The 19966-nt window shown below is 39.7% G+C and overlaps 1 protein-coding gene across 2 annotated transcripts in view; it reads right to left on the bottom strand.

The window, feature by feature from the left end:
• Positions 1–10625, bottom strand: part of PRKD1 (protein kinase D1) — a 104117-nt gene extending 93492 nt beyond the window's left edge. For both annotated transcript variants that reach the window (XM_065753777.1, XM_065753781.1), the window contains exon 1: positions 10293–10625. In XM_065753777.1, the coding sequence (XP_065609849.1) occupies positions 10293–10484 (192 nt within the window). In that variant the 5' untranslated portion in view covers positions 10485–10625. The remainder of the gene's footprint in view (positions 1–10292) is intronic.
• Positions 10626–19966: the final 9341 nt, after the last annotated feature.

Below are 19966 nucleotides of genomic sequence, written 5' to 3'. Positions count from 1 at the left end.
GAACAGAGTAATCTTAGCTTTTGAATTTTTAAATACCAAGAAAAATTGCAAGTAGTACAGAATACTATAGTAAACTAAGGGAATGGAATTATATTACAAATACAAGATTACACTTAAGAAATTGGAAAATCTTTCTAATAACTATGATAACTGTATGTCTCCCTGTATTTACAGTATGGTTATTTCAACTAGCAAGTATCTAAGTAGTCACACATCACTTCAGAAACATTATAAGGATTTATTACATAAATATTCATCAACAATTCTAATTGTATACACACATATTTGTAATGTAAATTCAGAGTCATCAAAAAACAGGAGTTAACAATTTCATTAAAATGAGTTGCCATCAAAATCTTGCTTTATTCATACATAGTCTTCTTCACTATCAATATACCATTGAGAAAGGGAAACTTATGTATAAGGGAATGAGGTGACTTGCTCAACAGTATGGCCAGCAGGAATCAGATAAATGATCACACGCATTCCACAGACTCATTACTTTCTATAACCCTTAACATCACAACGTATTTAAAGACAGCTCAGAAATAGGATGTAAACTGAGCATTTTTTTCCTGTGGAACATCTCTTAACACACACGTTATCCCTGTGAAGACAGGGAAATCAAGCACATCCTCTGTCTGCTCACTTCTTAAGTGGTATATTCTTTTCCTTCCTTGAGATAAATCAGGTATTATTCCACTTAAAAAATTCTTTGCAGCAGATGGGTGCATTATTTGATCATATCATTCCTTCCTCTCATCTCTGTGTGGACAAACCTTATGTCTCTCCATAAAGACAGACAATCCAAGCACTGTTCTCCACTACATAGCAGTATGTTTGTTGTTGTTTCTGTTTCCAGTCCATAGGATTGAAGGTATTTATTATTAAAAGGCTGACATTTTACCAGCCATTTTTGCCAAGAGGAACTTCTGTGCTTTTGCTCACAACCTAAGATATATTTCTCATAGGGCCATCTTCAAAAGATACTGTGATAAACCGCTGCTTTTAATGTTAAGATATCATTCTGTGTGGTCTAAGATGTGGTGACCCTGCACTGAAGGCAGGAACTTTTTATCTGTGTACAATATGGCATATAATAAGGCTGTAGAATACCACAGGCTACTTAGCAGGTTATCAGTGCAAAAATGTACACAAGCATAAAGATTTAAAAGCACTGTTACAATGAACTTCTGGCTGTTTTCTACCTCCTCTTTAGCTGGTATATTTACTTATCAGACACAACAGACACAAATTCTAATTTTGTTCAATGCTTTCCTCTTTAAATGCATCACATGATTTCATACAAAGTATCATGATGCTTTCTTCAATGTATCTACTTAATACTTACCTGCTACTGCCTTTTACAAGCATATTACTATCAGGATTTATGTTTTCAATTTTTGAATACTCCAATCACAGACCAGGAAGAGATCACAGATATTGCACAAAGCATGAAGGAAAAACATGGACTGATTAAAGCCATAAACAACCCACATCAACCTCTGGATAAGGTTAGCTGTATCTTAAGCTGTGGCAGGGGAATGTTGCCACTTTAATTCAAATGTTAGTTTAATTATTGACTGTGGGGAATGACACATTCTCCACATCACAGAAACATATAAAACCTCAGGAGTCACCTAGCCTGACTTCTCACAGCAGGACTACTTTCAATGCCTAGAAGAGTTTAGCTTTATTACTTTTGTAACTCCCTTTACAGGATTTATGTAGCTCCCATCAAGAACATCGAGTCAACACTCAAAGCCCACTAGGTACTGTGACAGCTGCCAAATAAAAATCAAATAGAAGAAAGAAGGAGGAGGTGTACATGTAATGATCAATTAACTCAGATTAAGAACTGTAAGTCAAAACACTGGCATTAGTATATAGGTCTGAACCTGTGTCATTCTCTGGGTCAAGTTAAGATGGCATGAAAACAAAAATAATGAATATAAACACAGCTTAATGGCAACTAGACATATGTTTCTAGGTATAGAGCACAAATATTTACTTTCCAGATTGTTTGATTTTACCAGACTGAAAACAATGTCAACAACACATACTGTCCTCCTTACCAGTGGGATTTTCTTCATCCTTACGCACTACCATCCCACTGATCAAAACCACTGTTTAAGAAGCTTAAATCACAAACTACCCTTTACATACAATCACTGAAACTGCTGTATTTAAGACCGATTATCTTTTAGAGAAATTGCCTTATAGCCAAAATGCTGTTCCCAGTAGCTGCTGCGTCTCATCTGTGCATTTGCAACTGACAAAATGCTAACAAAAGCTATTCCTAATATTAAAAATAAAATTCTGAAGGTTTTTTTATCTTTTTATTATTTTTTTCTCTGTAAACCTGAAGAGATAAAATAGAACATGCTCTCAGATTACATAGAAAATCTTCAGATATCATTCCCTTAAAATATACAAGATAAAAGTTCTTAGCTGGCAACTTGCGCCATGGTTTGCACTTTCAATTCATGTCCCCTGTGTGTAAAAATGTACTGGAAAGATATTTTTATGCCAACCACAAAAAAAAAAAAAAATGCCTCTAGACACCTTAGGAACAGCCAGGAACTTGATGAGATGTCATTTCTTACTTTAAAAATAGAAAAGTTACTAATCAAAATAATCTACTATTCTCTCACTTTAATATAATTGCAATTTCTGAGCTGATCCTGACTGCAGCATAGGCATAGACAGCAAACAATGGCTATCAAGCTCTATGAGTCCCCATCACAATACCATCATACCACTGTGCACTAAGAGAAAGCTTACATCTTGCTCAACTTCTCAGCTGAAAAGGAAAACAGAACTACAGGGAACAAGCAATACAGGATACCACAAATGCACGGAAGAAGAGAAAGTAAATATATACACACACACACGAAATTGACTAACTCGCATATATATATCAGTGATATATATATCCGTGTAAGATGCTTACACGCTATTACTTCTGGATTATCATGTAATACACCACAATACCTTGCTATCTTTTACATTTTGTTCCAGCAGATAAAATGAAGATTTGAAAGCAGTAATGTGCTTCATGAAGTAACTGATTTGAAGCATATACTCCAGGTTTTAAACTTAAAAAAAGAATGACATATAGAAGCTGATTTAATCTTACAGAGAGTTTTTCTGAGCAGCGTCAAGTCCGACATAATTTTAGACTGCTGTGTGGATAGGAATATTTAAAAGAAAAGACCTAAAAAAGAAGAGATCTCTTAATGGTACTGAGAGTCTTGTACTAGGGAGCAGAGATTAAAAAAATTTCACAGGCTTTCAAGCTTCCAAAATCCTGGATGTTCACAGGGACTACAGAAGCCAGAAGAATATAAACAGAAGTGATGTTCAAGCAGAGCACTGACATCCAGGGGGGTGCCTGTGATGATCCTGGGGACTTTCATCAAGCATGAGAAAGCTCTGCATCCAAAGCTTCCTCACACAAAGTTGTACAGCACAATGAACAGATAATGTATGGAAAAGCAAATCACTTTCAAAGATGAGGTGAAAGGCATTTGATAGAAAAGGAGAGTTATTTTATTCTCATATAGCCCACATTCTTCTAGAGCAAATGAAACATGATAACAAAATTAGGTAGCTTTTATAGCAGAACATCTATTGGATGGATGAGACATTTGAGCTCAACATTGAAAAACAAAATCAATATTTTACTGGAACACATCCTAAAGTAGATTTCAGCTCCATCCCAAGAAGGACAAGTTGATCTTATCTTAGAAGCACATTGCAGCTCCTAGAAGCAAGAGCTGACACAAGACAAATGCTACCACAAAATCCTATATAAAGCCAGTATGACGAGGTTTAAGTTATTATCTCTAGAAAATAGATGTATGTCAAGCTATGACATACTTCTGTACAGAGGCAGAAACAAAATAAACCCTTGGGAAACAATTTTAATTTATATACTTAATTGCATCCATGCAACTCCAGTCACATTACATAACATCAACATAAACTTGCCAGATCTCAGGCAGAGAGCAAAGTCAAGAAGTTAAGGATGGCCTAGAATACTGACAGAAGTACAGATAACAGATCTACTTATCACAGGTTGCTTGAGATACACAAGTTAACTCTTGGTCTCTCTGTGCTCAACTTTGTCTTGCTAGCTGTGATTTTGATTTCATATAGTCCTATCTTAAAAATTCCAAGTATGTCCTTAAATTACTCCCTACCACAGAGACAATAATCATAGCTCAGCTAACGTAATTTGGCAAAAGTTTTTAATCAAAATAGTTTCACATATTAAAAACAAACAAACAAAACAGTGAAAACAAGAAACAAAAAGTAAGAGTCTGCTTGTTTCCTTGCAGGTAACCACAATATAGTACACGTGGTAACCACACAGTCAGACTTCTCCAAAAAGGAAAAAAAATTCTAGACAACAATAGCTTTGCATGTTTGTGAGAAATTTCCAGAAATTAAAGAAAAATATCCACGGACAATGCATACAAATCCAAGCATGATGTTGGCACACTCTAGATGTACCATACATAGACCCAGCACAGACTACCTGCATTCAAGCAACAAACCCCCCATGACTTCAGGATGCACCAGAGATTCTTGGCATTTTGACATTATCCATACAGCTCCTGTCCCATCAGTCCTCACCAGACAGACAGGCAACCTTCAGCACTTCACAACCACTGAGAATATCATACAGAGTATGCACCTCTGTCTGGCATGCACTGCAACTTCAGGGGTAAGTTCTGCTTCTCTCTATAGCAATTGAACTTCATCTCACCAACAGTAAGAGAAGCAATTCATTTGCTTACTCATCTCAACATAATTTCCATCATCATTTTGAATATATGTGTCATAATAGCAACACAAGATTCCTCTTATAATTCCTTTAAAAATTAAAATGTCAGATGCTTTGATTATGAGGCAGTCCTATGTCCAAAGCTTCATCTTACTTGTTATTCTATGAGAATTCATTTGATAGTCTTTAATCTTTGGCAAGGAATTTCTCAAATGCTCTAGATAAATCGGTGGCATTGCACCAACTTTCTTCATCTGAACCACAGACATGACAGATAACAAAGTCAGCATTTCTTTTAGAACTCCCAGTTTCTTTAAAAAAATTCAGACTGACTCCCTTTCATCAGTTATCCTTTTCCTGTTATATTCTCACACATTCTCCAAAGGTAGCTTGAACTAATCCTGCAAATTAACATTGTGCACGCTGACTTAAGAGTTTCCAGGGTGGAGAATAATAAACATAAAGTCAATAAAAAACTGAAAGGCAAACATCAGAAGTCACCCTTGAGTTTGTAAGAGTGAGAGTAGAAACATACTTTCACTTTGAAATATGTTTACATGCACGATGACCAGGCACCTCGCATTCCTGAAACAAAATACAACAACCTTCTGCTTTCACAACACAGGCAGAAGGAAGCATTCAGTTCAGAGAATTCACAAAAAGTCAAACATTTTGTTACAGGGGTATACCAGGTAAAGACTCCTACAGAATGCAGCTTTAACAGATACACACACTTTTCAACTTTTCCAGAACATAAGGATATGATTACAGCCAAATACATCGCTAGTACGTGAAATGTCTATACTTGCATGTTGAATTGATTATTTACAAGTTTTGCCTAGAGCATGGGGGAAAAAATAAAAATAAAAATGAAAGAAACAACACATTCACGTTTATCTGTTTATCCTGAGGGGAAAATCTTTCTATACTCTTCACTGAGTCCCCACCCCACTCCAAAGGGAAATCATTTTCTTACTACCAGGCTCTTGTTTATTTTACACAAGTTTGTAGATTTTAAGGGGAAGCAAACAAACAATTTCACCAATACAAACAAAATCCAAATGCTTTCCGTGGTTGCTTAAAAACCTTGCAGAAAAAGTTAAGCATTTTTTTAAAATGTGGATATGAAAATATCTTCCTTCACTAAGACCACAGGTTTAGACATTCTGGCCTGAAAGGAAAAAAACAACCCTAAGTTTATTTTTGTCTTCCTGTTTTATTTATTTAAGAATAAGTTGGATTTCCCTTATCAAGGATGACCAAGACACAAACAGTGTACCTGTTCCTAAATATGCTCGGGTGAACTCTTGAGAACAAATAAAATACATAAATACTTCTAAAGAACTCTCAGTTTGATTTGTAGCAATCTTTCCACTTTTACCACTGAATATCTTACATGAAGATGAATCTGGCTACAGTACTTCACTTGTTGTACGCAACTTGAAGCATCATTTTATTTTTGTCCTTCCTCATTCCTGTGATAGCCCATTTTCTGTTTTATTATTACTGGGCTTGGGGTATTTGTTTGTTTGTTTCAATTGTGAAGATTCAGAATTAACCAAACCAGAGAACCATCTACACCTCTACCTTCATAAATCAGTCTGAAAGACACAGAGACAATGCAGACCAAATCTTGTTTCTGTTTAGGATGAAATTTTGTTCTACTTTTCGTTAGTATGAAACTAAAAGATGCACACAAACACCATAATGCTTATCCATGGCTAGCTGCGTCCACATGCAAGCCACCTCAAGCTTACAAAGGTTATTACACCACAGTCCTATAGCTATACAGATATCAAGAAAAGATGGCACAGTATCCATGTTTACACCTCCTAGCAACTTCTCTGCTTTCATCCGCCAAGGCCCAGCCAAATCATGATCTTAGCAGTCAAACTGGGGGCTGTTTGTTAAAACCATATTCTTACACCAAATACCATCTACCATCTGTTTACATATTTCTATCAAAGTCTGCAAAACTTGGCAATGACAATAGGTAACTCAACACGTTGTATATGAGGTAATAAAGGTTGCTGATGTTCATTGCCAACAGAAAATAGAGCTTTCCCCTTTGTATTAACACTGTAAGAATTTGTAGCAAAAGGCAAAATTAATTTTTGTAATAATTGTTAAAACAAAAAAGTCTTTGATAACACAATCATTCCATACAACTACAAATATGCTGTGTTCCTATTTAGAGTGCTCTACATTTATATTCATGCCCTGGATAAGCGGTCCTACTGTAAGCAGCTAACTCAAAAAGGGCAATAATTCAAACTATTTATCTTCAGAAAACAAAGATTATATTTTACAGTATTCTGCCGATCTCATGAGGGGATCAGCCTAAAAGTCAAATATGATGCACAATTTTCAGTTTTTTCTCATTTCTTGTAAACCACACAGTTTAAATGCTAACATTCCCTTTCAGTTGAAGACCCCACATAAGCACATCTCAACACCACTGGTTCTAAGAAAGACAAGCAAACAGACTTAGAGAAACCAAATGTAGCCATCTTCAGTACAGATCTTAACAGATTTAAATGCATTTGAGTTTATACCCTAAACTAGCACAAACTATTTCATCTTCAGGTTTGAAAATTCATTTAGAACTATATCAGGATGATATTCCTGAAAGAATGCTTCTCATGGATGATGGAAAAATAAAATGCTCATTCCATTTCTCACATCATATATATTAGGTCAATACTGCAATTACATTCTCTAACAGAAGTAGAAAACCTAACCTTTGTGCTTCAGGTGCCATTTAAAGTCCACTAGTATAAATGTATGCAAATTCATGTTTATTTACAAACGTTTATACATAGCAAGACTTTGCATACATAAATATATTAGTTATATATAAAACCTCAGCAAAGACATAACTGCATACTGTGGTTTCATATTTACAAAGATACACAGACAGATATGCATGTACAGATATACATACACACATCCTCCGTATTCATACCCTACTCAGGCCTACATACACACTGCACTCTGAGAACCTCAGTTCCATTTAATCTAAGTTCTGTGCACTAAGCACTAAGTTCAGCCAATAAATCTGTGCAGAGTAAAGGCCATAAATGTCTTCAACCAGGTATACCCACATCAGCATGGGAGAGACTCTCTGTAAACAGATCATCTGACACTGAGGAGAAAATGCCACAATCGTAAAAAATAAAGTTGCATGCTTGAATACTTAACAGTATCACCACAGAGTTGATATAAGCAATCTAATAGGGAAGCTGAAGGAAAAAATAAAATAAAATTATAATTTTCATCCTGATATGCTGCTTAAACATTCCAGACCAAACTGTGGCCTTAGGACAACAGTCACCTGGCAGACACCACCCATCTCCTATACAAACTCAAGGAACCTTGGAAGTAGCATGCGATTTTAATAAGGTATTTGTTACAGTATCACCTCCTGCACCATGGCAGTAAACAAATGGATCTCTTGCATTAAATTGTGAGTAAGAAGTGCTTTAGATTACTTCAGAGAGAGAAAACATCATCAATCTCTGGCACACAGGAGGTGTTAACCTCAGAGCTGTCTGATCCCAGGCCATTTTTGAAACAAGTTTCTGCCAGGATGCAGAGTAACTCTGCACATGCAAACTGTCTCCCTGCAACAGTGAAACAGTGAGTGGCAGAACTCATGTCAGCAAACGTGCTTGCAGATTTAAAAGAAAAATTCTCAGGACTAAATATCATACAAATTAACCTGAAAGATCAAGAGCTGCAGGCCACCATCCAAAGACCAAAAAACCAAAAACCCTCTCTACCTCCTCATTATCCTTTTATTTCAGCCACATGCTTCTTGCCAGCCCTGGGAAAGCAGGAATAGGGGCAATGAGAAATTGTGCTGAGAAGAAAGCTCCTCACTGGGGAGTGCTGTGAGGAAAAGCTGGTACATGCCTTTCTCTTTTATACTGTCCAACAAGTTAAAGCATTTGACACTGTTGTGTCAGTTCTGACTTCAGCCTAACTCTGGGAGGAAAAGCCAACACATTTGGTTTTCTTTAGACAATACCGCATTGTTATGAAATTCGGAAACTGTTAGGAAGTATGAAAGATTAGACCAGATCTTATTATAATGCCATGAAATTAGTACTTTCCTCTAGCACAAACACATTAACAATGCATGCAATGATCTTAACATCCATCCCTGCAAGCACAGTAACATGTGACTGACGAAGCCCTATGCATCAGTTAAGCTGTGTCCGACCTCTGTGACCAAGCAACAAGTTTCAGTCTAACTCTGATAGCCAATATGGCAATGTTAAAAAACGACTGTGTCTTCTTTCAGTTTGGTTTAGCAGCGCAGGTCACCAGGCACTTCTTAAAACTACAGGAGATATAAAATTCAGAAGTGAAGTTGTGGGTTTAACACTTCTTTGATAACATTTAATTAGGCGCTCTTCAAAAAAAGGGAAATTCTGCTTTCATAGAAGTCAACCAAAACAAAACAAAAAACAAAGGCATGCTGCTGGAAAATATTTTACCTCAGTAAAAACAAGGAAAAAAGCACAGCTTTTGGCACCGTAACAATCCTGGACGTCCAAGTTTTGGTTGGTTGAATTTGTTTTTGTAGCGTCTTTTCGTCTTATCGGTATGAAACAGTCCCTCTGGTCCTTCACTCAAGCACCGGGACACTGCAGTGCAACATTTTATACAAGGCAGAAAGAGGAAACGGCGCCGGGCAGCAGAGGGGGCACGCAGACGCTGGCAGAGAGGTGCCCCAAGCGTTCCGCGACTCCTGCAGCTTTCTGCCCGACGGCATTCCGCTCCGGGCCGCTGCCTGCAGCCAGGCCGAGCTCGGCTGCTCCCCTGGACTCGGCCTCCTCCCGCGCCGGGGCCACCTGCCAGCTCCGGGCTCGCCCTCGGCGCCGGCGCTATCGGAGCCCCCCACCCGCCGCCGGAGGAGCAGCACTGGGGCGCTGCCCGAGCCCCGCCGCGCGTCACCGGCCCGAGCGGCGCCCCCGGCCCCGCCTTAGGCGGCGACGGGACGCGGGAGCCGGGCTGCCCTGCCCGGGTATCGAGCGGGCGCTGTGCCGCTGTGAATGCTGGGCTGCGGGCTGGGCTTTCCTTGTTGATGTTTGCCTTTTTTTTTTCTTCCAGTGGAAAGTTTCTCTCTCCCGGCCTCGGGACAAGAGCTGCCCCGGGCGCCGCGGTGACAGGTTTCTCCCCCTCCCACCCCCCCCGGTAACACCGGGAGCAGCTGCAGCCACCCGTGTACCGGTTCCGACGCAGGTCTTCGCGCAGCGAACGCTGGCCAACAAACAGAGCCGAGGCGGCGGGCGAGCATCCCACCCGCAGCTGGGAAACCCGAGGAGATGCGGAATAGGGGAAGGGAGGGAGGGAGTCAGGACGGGCGGAGGAGGAGGAGGGCCGGAAAGTTGCGCTCGGTGCTCCAGCACCGGGCCGAGCTGCCGGCAGGCCGGGACAGAAAAGTTCGCCGACACAGCGGACGTGGGATGGCGGGGGGGACACCGTTCCTCACCTTCTGGTCGACGATGGAACAAGCCATCTCCCGGACGTGGGCCAGGCTGAAGTCCCCCGAAGAGTCCTGCAACAACAGCACGGGCTCCCGGCTCAGCCCGATCTGGAGGTGGAAGGCGACGCCGCCGCCAGCAGCAGCAGCCCCGGGCGGCGGCAGCGGGCTAGGCGGGCGGAGCAGCGGAGTAGCGCTCATCGGGAGCAGCCTGCCGGGGCGCCGCGGGGCCGGCGAAGGAGGCAGAGCCGCGGTGAAAAGTTCGCGGCCGCCCCGGAGGCGTCGGGAGACTTTCCCTTCAAAGTTTCAGGGAAGTCCCGGTCGAGTTGCTCCTGGGTGAAAATGGCGAGGGGGGGAGAGGAAGGGGGGCGGAGGAGCGGAGAGGATGCAGACAGGAAAAGGCGGCGAGAGAGGCGCGAAGGGGGAGCGGGGCCCGGCGCCGCCGAGGTGCTGCCGCCGCTCCGGCTGTTGGCGCTGTGCGCGGGGGCGGGACGGGCCGCGCCCTCAGCTGAGCCGCGCAGTGCCGCGCCGCTTCGCTGCCGCACGGCGGCCGCGGCCACACGGGCGGTGTGGGCTGAGCTCGGCTCCGCGGCCGCGGGGGTGTCCTCGTGACGTGAGCTGGGGACCCGCGGGGATCAGAGCTGAAGCGGGACAGAGCATCCTCTTCCCCGCTCGCCCCTCTTGGATAAAACCGTCCAAGCAGCCTTCATGCCTCCTGCCAGGCGCCTTTCAGGGCCGCAGGAGCCGGAGCCCGAGGAAGCTCCCGTTTAGAGGCAGCGCAGAGAGCTCTCAGTGCAGGGTAGGAGGAACGGCCTGCTCCATCGCTGCGATAATCGGTGCTGAGGAGCTGCCGGCCGCCTCAGCGCAGGACAGATTATACCTCCTGACTTTCAGAATCCATGCAAGTCTACAGAAGTAGCACCGACGGCAGGCAGCATTTAAACTTAATAAACAAACAGCGTAATCTCTGCTTGGAGATCCGTTAAGTCAACGGGGACGAGAACTGTAAATGTTTTAGGTACCAAAGGTACTTAGAGCAGCCCATTCTGCGCTCGTGAAGATGGCAGCACTGAGTGAATATGTGAAGGTGACCAAGGTTGATGGAATTGGCTACTTGTTTCTTTACAAACTGCTTTTCTGACCAGACGTACGCTGCAGTACTATTTCATTTTGATGAGCTGGTTTTTGAGGGCACATTTTTTTTCTGTGGTCACCTTACTTCCCAGCTGAGCTTTGCACACACACGGCACCTCGCTGTCAGTATTCATTTATTTTTAAGCAGATTTTCTGACTAAAACAGTTACATTTTGATCTGTATCTTCTACAAACTACCAAACCTAATGAAATTGACAGCACTGTACATTAAGATGATTCTTATTTCCCCCGGTGACTTTTTCTTATTGTGTTAGGAGTAATAATCATCTTACCACATCCATTACGTTTACTATTATAAACCTTACTTACTGCTGTCACTGCCTGCAGTATTTCTGTAGCAACGGGTCAGTTGTGGCACAGCATATACCCCAGCTGGTGTAAGTTCCCATTATGATGAGCTGTTTCCTAACAGTTTCCAATGTACTGGACATTTTTTATTTGGATTACACACACTTGCACTCCCATGTCAAAGCCTGCTGAGGACAACTACTACAAGCTTCTCACAAACCTGTGGCCTAGCCGACTGCCTTGTATAGGAATCAGCACAGGAGGAGTGTGAGGTCTGTATGTGCATCCACAAAAGGAAGAGCGTATGACTTCAAAATGCCATCCCTGAAGGACTGTCAGAAGTTCATATGCAAAGGTAAGACCAGTGGCTGTAAGATTATTCTGAGCACTTGAGTTCCTGCTTCTCAGTCTACTTATCCAATGTTGAAAACAGCATATTATAATTTCCTGCATCATTGCTTCCTTGTCCAGGTGATCCTTGAATGCAGTATTGTAAGTATCATCAACTGCTATCAGAGTGCTTCTTCCTTACAGCTCACTGTGGCAAAAAGCAGATGTGTTCAGATGTGTTCTGATGGCAATGGAGGTGTTGAGTTCTCCTTTCTCCTGGCCTTGCAGTGTTTAATTATAGGGTCTTTGCCTTTCACAATTAGTCGCATGATAGTATTGACTTTCAAGGAAGGAGTGGAAAAAATGACAGCTGTACATGTACTTAGCTACTGTGCAGTGATACAACTCTTCTGCATCTCAACATAACTGAAAAGAAGTACTGCTGAGCAGCCCCATAGTGGGCAGGGCAACAGTATTGTAATTTGTATGAGGAAATTATTACACAGTAGCAATGCTGAGAATTATACATCCATATTTTTGTCCCATCTGGATATCTAGCAAGGTGGCTATTAGGTCATGGCACACAGATCCACATACTCTGCGCAGACTTAGTTGCAATGCTTTCTTCAAGGGGAAAGATTGTGGTGGTTTGTTTCAAAAGTTCTAGGTTTGTGACTTGCTTGATTGGCCTATCTGCCCTGCAGAGTACACCTTGGTAGTCAGGGTGAGGACAGGACTTTCCTAGTACTGTCAGGCAGTCTTATTGAAATACTATTTATAAAAGGATTTAGTTAAATCATATGATGTGATCCTGAGTACAACCTGGCCTATTGTACTGGCTGAAATATCATGTATTTTTGTGAGCCTTCCATATGGGAGAATTACTGCACTGATGTTGGGAGGCAGGGGGGAGGAAAGACTGCAACATTCTGTGCTCTTCCATGTTACCTGATGTGGTGTGCATACCTGGCTAAGCTCATCTATACTGGCAGATTTGGAAAAACCTCTGGGTGTTCAGATTTCACTGTAAGTGTACCAACTGACTAAGCAGTACAAATTCATTTGCTTCACATGGCTACACAGCCTATGCATCTAGCAGTATACAGGAAGAGAGCAGTCAGTAGTGGATTATCACAGTAAAATCAAATTATGAAAACCTTTCCCACTTGTCCCCAAGGTACAGTCTCATCTGTTTGTAGCACATGCTGGACAAGATTTCAGCAGTTCTTAAGACAGGACTGCTTTTATTGCACATGTCTATTGTACTGCTTATAGAGTTAATTCCAAGCTGTTGTAAATATTATTTCTAATTATTCTGAATTGCTACAGTAAGAAGGATGGATAATGATTTTTGTATACTCTCAGGGTGTACACTTGACCCTCCACTTAAATCCCTTTCTGAAACTTTCTTCTTTCATTATCCGACATTGTATGGGTAGAATTTTGTTCAATCCACTGCAAATAAAAATCATCCCCTCCTTTGTTTTTCTCTACCTTTGATGTGACTGTCCCTTTTTGAACAGTGGATTACTCATGTATCTTTCTGCTCTTTAACACAATAATTTGGTGCATTTGTTTTAATATTTACATTTAAAAAAAACATCTAAACTCAAACACATATGAGAAAATAATGCAGGATATGCCTCAAAAATAAAGGGTAGGACATTGAGCATTGACAGTGCTCAAGTTTAGCAAAATATATCTGAATTAAAATCTGATGTGTTTACCCAGAGAGTAGAACACAGGTGATTACTATCAGATGATTACTACTGGTTTTGTTAGACTAATAATAGAAGACCATTTCCAGTTCTAGGACTGGTACTATGAAATGTTGTTTGACAGTATAGCCAATAGCATAGTGCATCTTGGCAATGAAAAAAAGAGTAAGACTAAAGCAGAGAAGGGTGTATGAAGAAACAATAAATGGAAGCTGGAAGGTAAGTGATACAGGAAATAAAGTGTTTAAAATTTTTAACTGTGAAAGTTATTACGAGAGACAAAAGGAAGCAGTAAATAATCTTTTAAAATTTGTTAAAATTCAGATGTTTTTTTCAAACAAAAACTTTTGAGCTCAGTACAGTGGTAGCTTCTCTGTTTCATAAGATCTGAGTGAAAGGCCTTTGGCCTTGTGTTTTGCACTTAGCAGTATCCAAAAATTGTTGGCATGTTTCGGTTCCTGTGACAGCACACGTGAATTCAAAGATGTAAAGATGGCCATCTTTCGTCCTCTCTTATAATGTGTCCCTCTTCCAACTCAGAAGACATCATCTATCTATGATGAAAGTGAGTTCTCTTAAACCCTTTCTTCCTTACGCCACTTCCAATTGCTTTCCCCTTTCAAGCAGGAGCCTGTGGGACAGCTTGTTCTTCAGGGCATTGTGAGGATAACAATGTTTTTCTTATCACTGACAGTTTACCTTCTCAACCTCCAACCTGCAACATCAAGTGTCAAACTGGGCAAAGGTATTTTTGTTGCTGCATGAGGTCAATTCACATTTTTGCATTCTGCTACTACAGCGTTTCTGTTTCCTGGCCTTTCCTTCTCTTACATGCTCCTGGACCACTCCTGTGGGCTTACAGCTTTCATTTGGCATTTCAATGCTATTTTTTTCAACAGTCCATCTTGATCTTCTAGACTTGCATCCAGATGATGGTCCGTTAAAATCTCAAGATCTGTCCAGTTTAATGTTAAAATAGGATCCGGAAGACTGCAGTATAGAGCTCTCACTTACATACTCTCATTCTTTTGATTAAGAAAATAGTGTACTGATATAGAAGGTTAGACATTTTTTGTTGCTTTTTTTAGTTTTTAATTTTTCCTATATATGCTCCAAACTGCCCTAACTATACTCAAAAAATGCTGGACAGGACAGGCTCCATTTATCCCAGAGTATGCTTTGAGGGTGTTTTTTACAGCTTGGTAATAGGAATAACTGGAATGTTCAGATAAACATGAGTATCTTGGCATTGCTTTTGCATATTTGTGCAAATTGTCCTCACTAGATCTCTGGTTTCAGGAGCTCAGGACTTCTGGAACAAGGCAGCAGTTGCTATTTAAAACTGCCATCTCAGAACCATGCTTCCAGTTCTGAGGATACGGAAGTTGAGGTATGCAGTGTACCTTAAAAGAAGGCAGAGCTTGAGTTTTATTCAGAAGTTTCTTATTGCTACCTTGCAGATGATTTTGGAATAGAGTCAATGTCAGTGCAATATAGTTCTACAGATTTCTGGGCTGCAGTGATCTCAGGTTTCTAGGTCTGAGAGTCAGAATTTGTCCACAAATAGAATTTCTTCCTCTTTAGAAATGATTATATGATGTTCACTTTCTAGCTGAGAATGATTTTCAGCATGGAGCTAGCCTGTTTTGTGTATTTTGATAATTCTGTTGGTAAAATATGTATGTTACTGAAAACCAGTTGTATTATATTTCAGTTAAATGTATTTTTTATTAAAGTTCTTGAAGTACTGTTCATTTATTAATACATATGAACATAACCAATTTACCAAACCTTGGTCTTTTCCACATCAGGAACTTGTTATATTGTTACTTAACACTTATTTTTTTTTTTGTGGCTGCTGTCCAGGCCTGCGTGTCTTTTCCACTGACACTTTTTGTCAGTTCAATAAATAATCCAGATCCTGGGAATGAGAGTACTGTCCGTGCAGAGTCAGATATGTATGTTGTGATTTATGCATGATTTTGACCTGTAGGAATGGGTGACATGCTATTTCTGTGAGCAGATAGAGCCCAAAGGAAGAGGTAAAAGCTGCTAACTATCCATCAACAGTTCTCACCACAGCTTATGGAACATGTCAAAGTAGAGGACATGCAGAGTGGAAGATGATAAGTAAGGATGGCAGAGTCCTATTTATGATCTAAGGGACGTCTGGTAGTATGGAAAGTGTACAAGGTTACAGGCAATTTTAAAATTGAGCTAGAAATTTATCCAGGAGCTAGAAATTTCTGTAATGACTGCTGACTTTCTGCTCTGGTTTTTAAAGCGATGCTAATTGAGCTTGTCAGATTGGCTAGTCTCACTACAGTTGGTATTACCGTACTTTTATGTGGTTTAATTTTGATGTACAGTATAATTTGAATAAATTAAACTATGTTTAACCTAAATTATTAAGGACTGCTGCATGAATACAAGGACTACAAACAGGCCTAGATAAAATCTGCGTGGGATTATTGAGACAGTAGCAATAAAACAATTGATAAACACTGTTCCTTAATTCTTCTGTGCAAGTTTTCCTGCTTGTAATGATTTAATGAGATGAAAAAAACTACACATTGGAACAGAGAATTCAACAGATTTCTTGCCTAAATTGTCACTGATCTTTTACTGTTCATTGGAATTGGTTACTACCGCTGCTCTGGTTTCTCTGCATGAAATTGTGAGAGCTAAGAATAATGGGGGAACCTAATATTTTACATGGGAGGGGAGAGGATAAAGAAAGGGAATGGTGCAGAGGATCCCAAGGAACCTGCCTGATAGTGAAAGGTTAAAATGGAAAGAGGAAAGATTCACAGGAAAGAAGAAAGAGCTTTCTATTCATTGCAGGGAGTTCTGCAATTGCATATAACTTTTTTTTAACTGAAAATGTTTAGATTTTTTGTCCTTAACTCATCACTTCAGCAGGTTGGATTTTCAGATAATTAGGACTGTATTTTTCTTTCATTTGCAGTTAATTTTTTGCACATAAAGAGGACTTACTTAAAGAAATTTTCAGCAATTAATAAAAGAAAGTACCTTTCATTTAAACCACAATTGAGGCTTAATCCAGAAAACAGAAGTGTATCTTTTTCTTGCCTTAGAAGACAAATATTTCAACATGAAACCCTATACAATGCTGCAGCTTTGTCATCCTTAGTTATATAAACAACGAAACTGTAAGACAGAGCAGAAAGACAGATTAGCTGTGTTTGATTCTACTTAAATTTAATGGATCTTGACACAGTGAAGCATGCTAAAAGAGTCTTAAAAATAACTTCATTAGAATAATGTCTTTCAGCAATATGAGAATATAAAAATATGATATTAGACAGAAACAGATAGACAGCTAAGAGATTGTAAATATTACACTTGATCTGCTCTTAAGCATGCTAAATATTATTAAAAATAAATGATATTTTTGAAAAAAAAAGAAGACATAAAAATAATCCAGAAATTTTAAATCAAATTTAAAGATATAACATACATTTTTTAATCTTGTCCCTTGGAATGTTTCAAAATGGAAAACTTCATATGAGGCTGTCTTCCAACCACAAGTGTATGAGTTGTTGAAATAAGTACATTTTTACAACATCATTAGGTTCAGCATAAAAATATCAGCTAACATTCTGAGTCTGTGCTGTAAACATATGAAAATACATTTGTCTCTGAAATCTTCCTTCTAGGTCTAATCGTTGATTTGTTTCTCGTTTGTTAACTAATGTTTGATCAACCATTTTCTATGAAATCCTGAACTAGGAGAGAAAAAGAGATGATTTAAAACTGTCTTCTTTGCGACTATCTAGCTGCTAACAGTACATATCTTCTTTTGTTGCTTATGTTTCTTAAATACCATGTATGTATATAAATATTAGTATTCCAAATTTTGAATACAATCTCTAACTGTCTTTCTGTATGTATTGAGAGTAGTGAATAACTCTGCTGGATTCTTTGTGAGGACAAAGACCCAGCTGTAGAATAAGATTCCTAATATCAAAGACATCAGGAGACAATGCTGTACTTTCAGAAAATTGATGCTGTGGAGAATAAGGCTCCTTTGCACTGACACAAGAATACACTGTTTATTTATGAAATATTATTTGTTTCAAATGGCAAATTGTAGCAACCTTTGGGCATGAAGTGCAAAGGAAGACTTCACTTCTTCCTGGATTATTTATTCTAACTAATGAGAGTCTCCAATAATCTTTGTGACATTATAGTTAGTTTTCATGCCTTATGAATACAAAACACATTGTAGCTTAAAAATGCTACTCTGAAACTTCCTAAGAGAAGCCACTTTCTATTTCATTTAAGTTCAGCAACTGCTAAATTATTTGAATCGCATGGCTGAAAAATGGATTTTGCTTTCAAAAGGACTGTGAAGGGAAAATCCGTATACATGTGTTTAAGCTTTTCCGTGGCCGGATAATATATCTTTGTGATTCATTCCAGCTATGTGCTCTACATTTTTAAAATATGTTTTGCCCTTTTGCCAACACATTATTTTCATATTGTAGTTATGGCTCAGGGTAAGGACTCATTTTCAATAATCCTTAAAAAGTAATATATATATTTATATCCACATTCTGCATGTTATTCAGGTATGCTTTGAAGACAAACCTTTGCTAAGGACTAGCCAGTGTCTTTCCTCTGCCTAACCTGCAGGTATCAGAATACCAATGTATTTTAGACTTTTTTTTTCAAGTGTTCATCCCATGCTATCTGAATACCTTGCTGTTTTCTAAGTATTTTTATACAGAAGCTTTGCAAAACAGCAGAAATATTGAGGGTCATAGAATAAAGTAAAAGTGTAATTCCTAGTACTTTGTGAAAACAAATATATCATGGAATCACAGAATGGTTTGAGTTCAAAGGGACCTTAGAGATCACCTTGTCACATCCCTCTGCCATAGGCAAGGAAACCTGCTACCATACCAGGTTGCTCAAAGCCCGATCCAGCCTGGCTCTGAGAGGAAGCACCCACTACTTCACTGGGTAACCTGTTCCTGTGTCTCACCACTCCCCCACAGTATAGAATTTCTCCCTTATATATAGCCAAAATCTATCCTTTTCCAGTTTATAGCCATTATCCCTTGTCCTATCACTACATGCTTTTGAAAAATGTCCTTCCCTATCTTGCCTGTAGGCCCCTACCAGTTACGGATCTAGGCTGAACAATCCCAGCTCTCTCAGCATGTCCTCACAGGGGAGGTGCTTCAGCTCTCTAATAATCTTCAAGCCCCTCCTCTATTCCCATTCCAGAACTGGATGCCATACTCGAAGTGGCTTGTGATGAAAGCAAAATAGAGGGAGAGAGTCACCTCAGTCAACCTACTAATCACGTTTCTTTTGATACAGTCCAGGATATGCAGCTTTGCTGTAAAAAGGTGTGCATATAAGCTTTCTACTTCACAGCCAGCTAGGTACAAGGATATTAATTTATTTAGTTTAATTTCATACACTGCGGGCACCATGATTTACAGCTGAGACATAATAATTTGTAAATTACACGTTGTACTGGATAGAGCAGGGAACTGATTTAAGGTGCTCTTAGTTCTAAATTAGCTCAATGACCACTGCCCCCCAACCTGACAAAAAAGCATGGGTGTGCTCTCCATAGAGGAGACTGAGCATGTTTCTGTGACTGCGTATATATGTCGGAGGAAAACTTCAGCTGCCTCTTTCAATTCAGACTTCAGCACGTGTTATTGTGGAGAGTTCTTTATAAATAGCCAGATAAGTGTATTCCAAGTCTTTCATAAATCTGATATATTGGCTGAAATTTGATGAAATAATAGGCTTACAGAGTTTCATACGTTCTTCTTTTAAGACACAGAGATACGAAAATCCTCCCAGATGCAGAAAAGAGCGGGCATTTATGTAAATCTTGGTTCATTAAAATCCTAGGTGGTCTTGTGTGGCTGATCAGTATTAATTACAGTAGTGACAGTTGAGGTCAGAAGATCGTGGAACAGCTGGTCTGTATTACTTTGACCTAATTTCAGGTGATGTGGTCTAGGAAATAGTTAATTATATTTATCTGCACTCCAGTTACTCACATCTTTAATATTAGGATGATTGATCTTTACGCTTTGTAGACCATTGCAGCTGGTTCTCATCATGTTCTTCCTTTTCAATATTCACCAGAATAGTCAAATATGTTCAGTTAAGTTTCACAACTCGTGTAACTCATCAACA

Source organism: Cyrtonyx montezumae, unplaced genomic scaffold, assembly GCF_038088225.1.
Source record: "Cyrtonyx montezumae isolate F1298 unplaced genomic scaffold, pur_monq_1.0 scaffold_10, whole genome shotgun sequence".
Taxonomy (NCBI): Eukaryota; Metazoa; Chordata; class Aves; order Galliformes; family Odontophoridae; genus Cyrtonyx; species Cyrtonyx montezumae.
The sequence above is the reverse complement of the archived record's forward strand: the minus strand, read 5'-3'. Positions and strand labels throughout refer to the sequence as shown.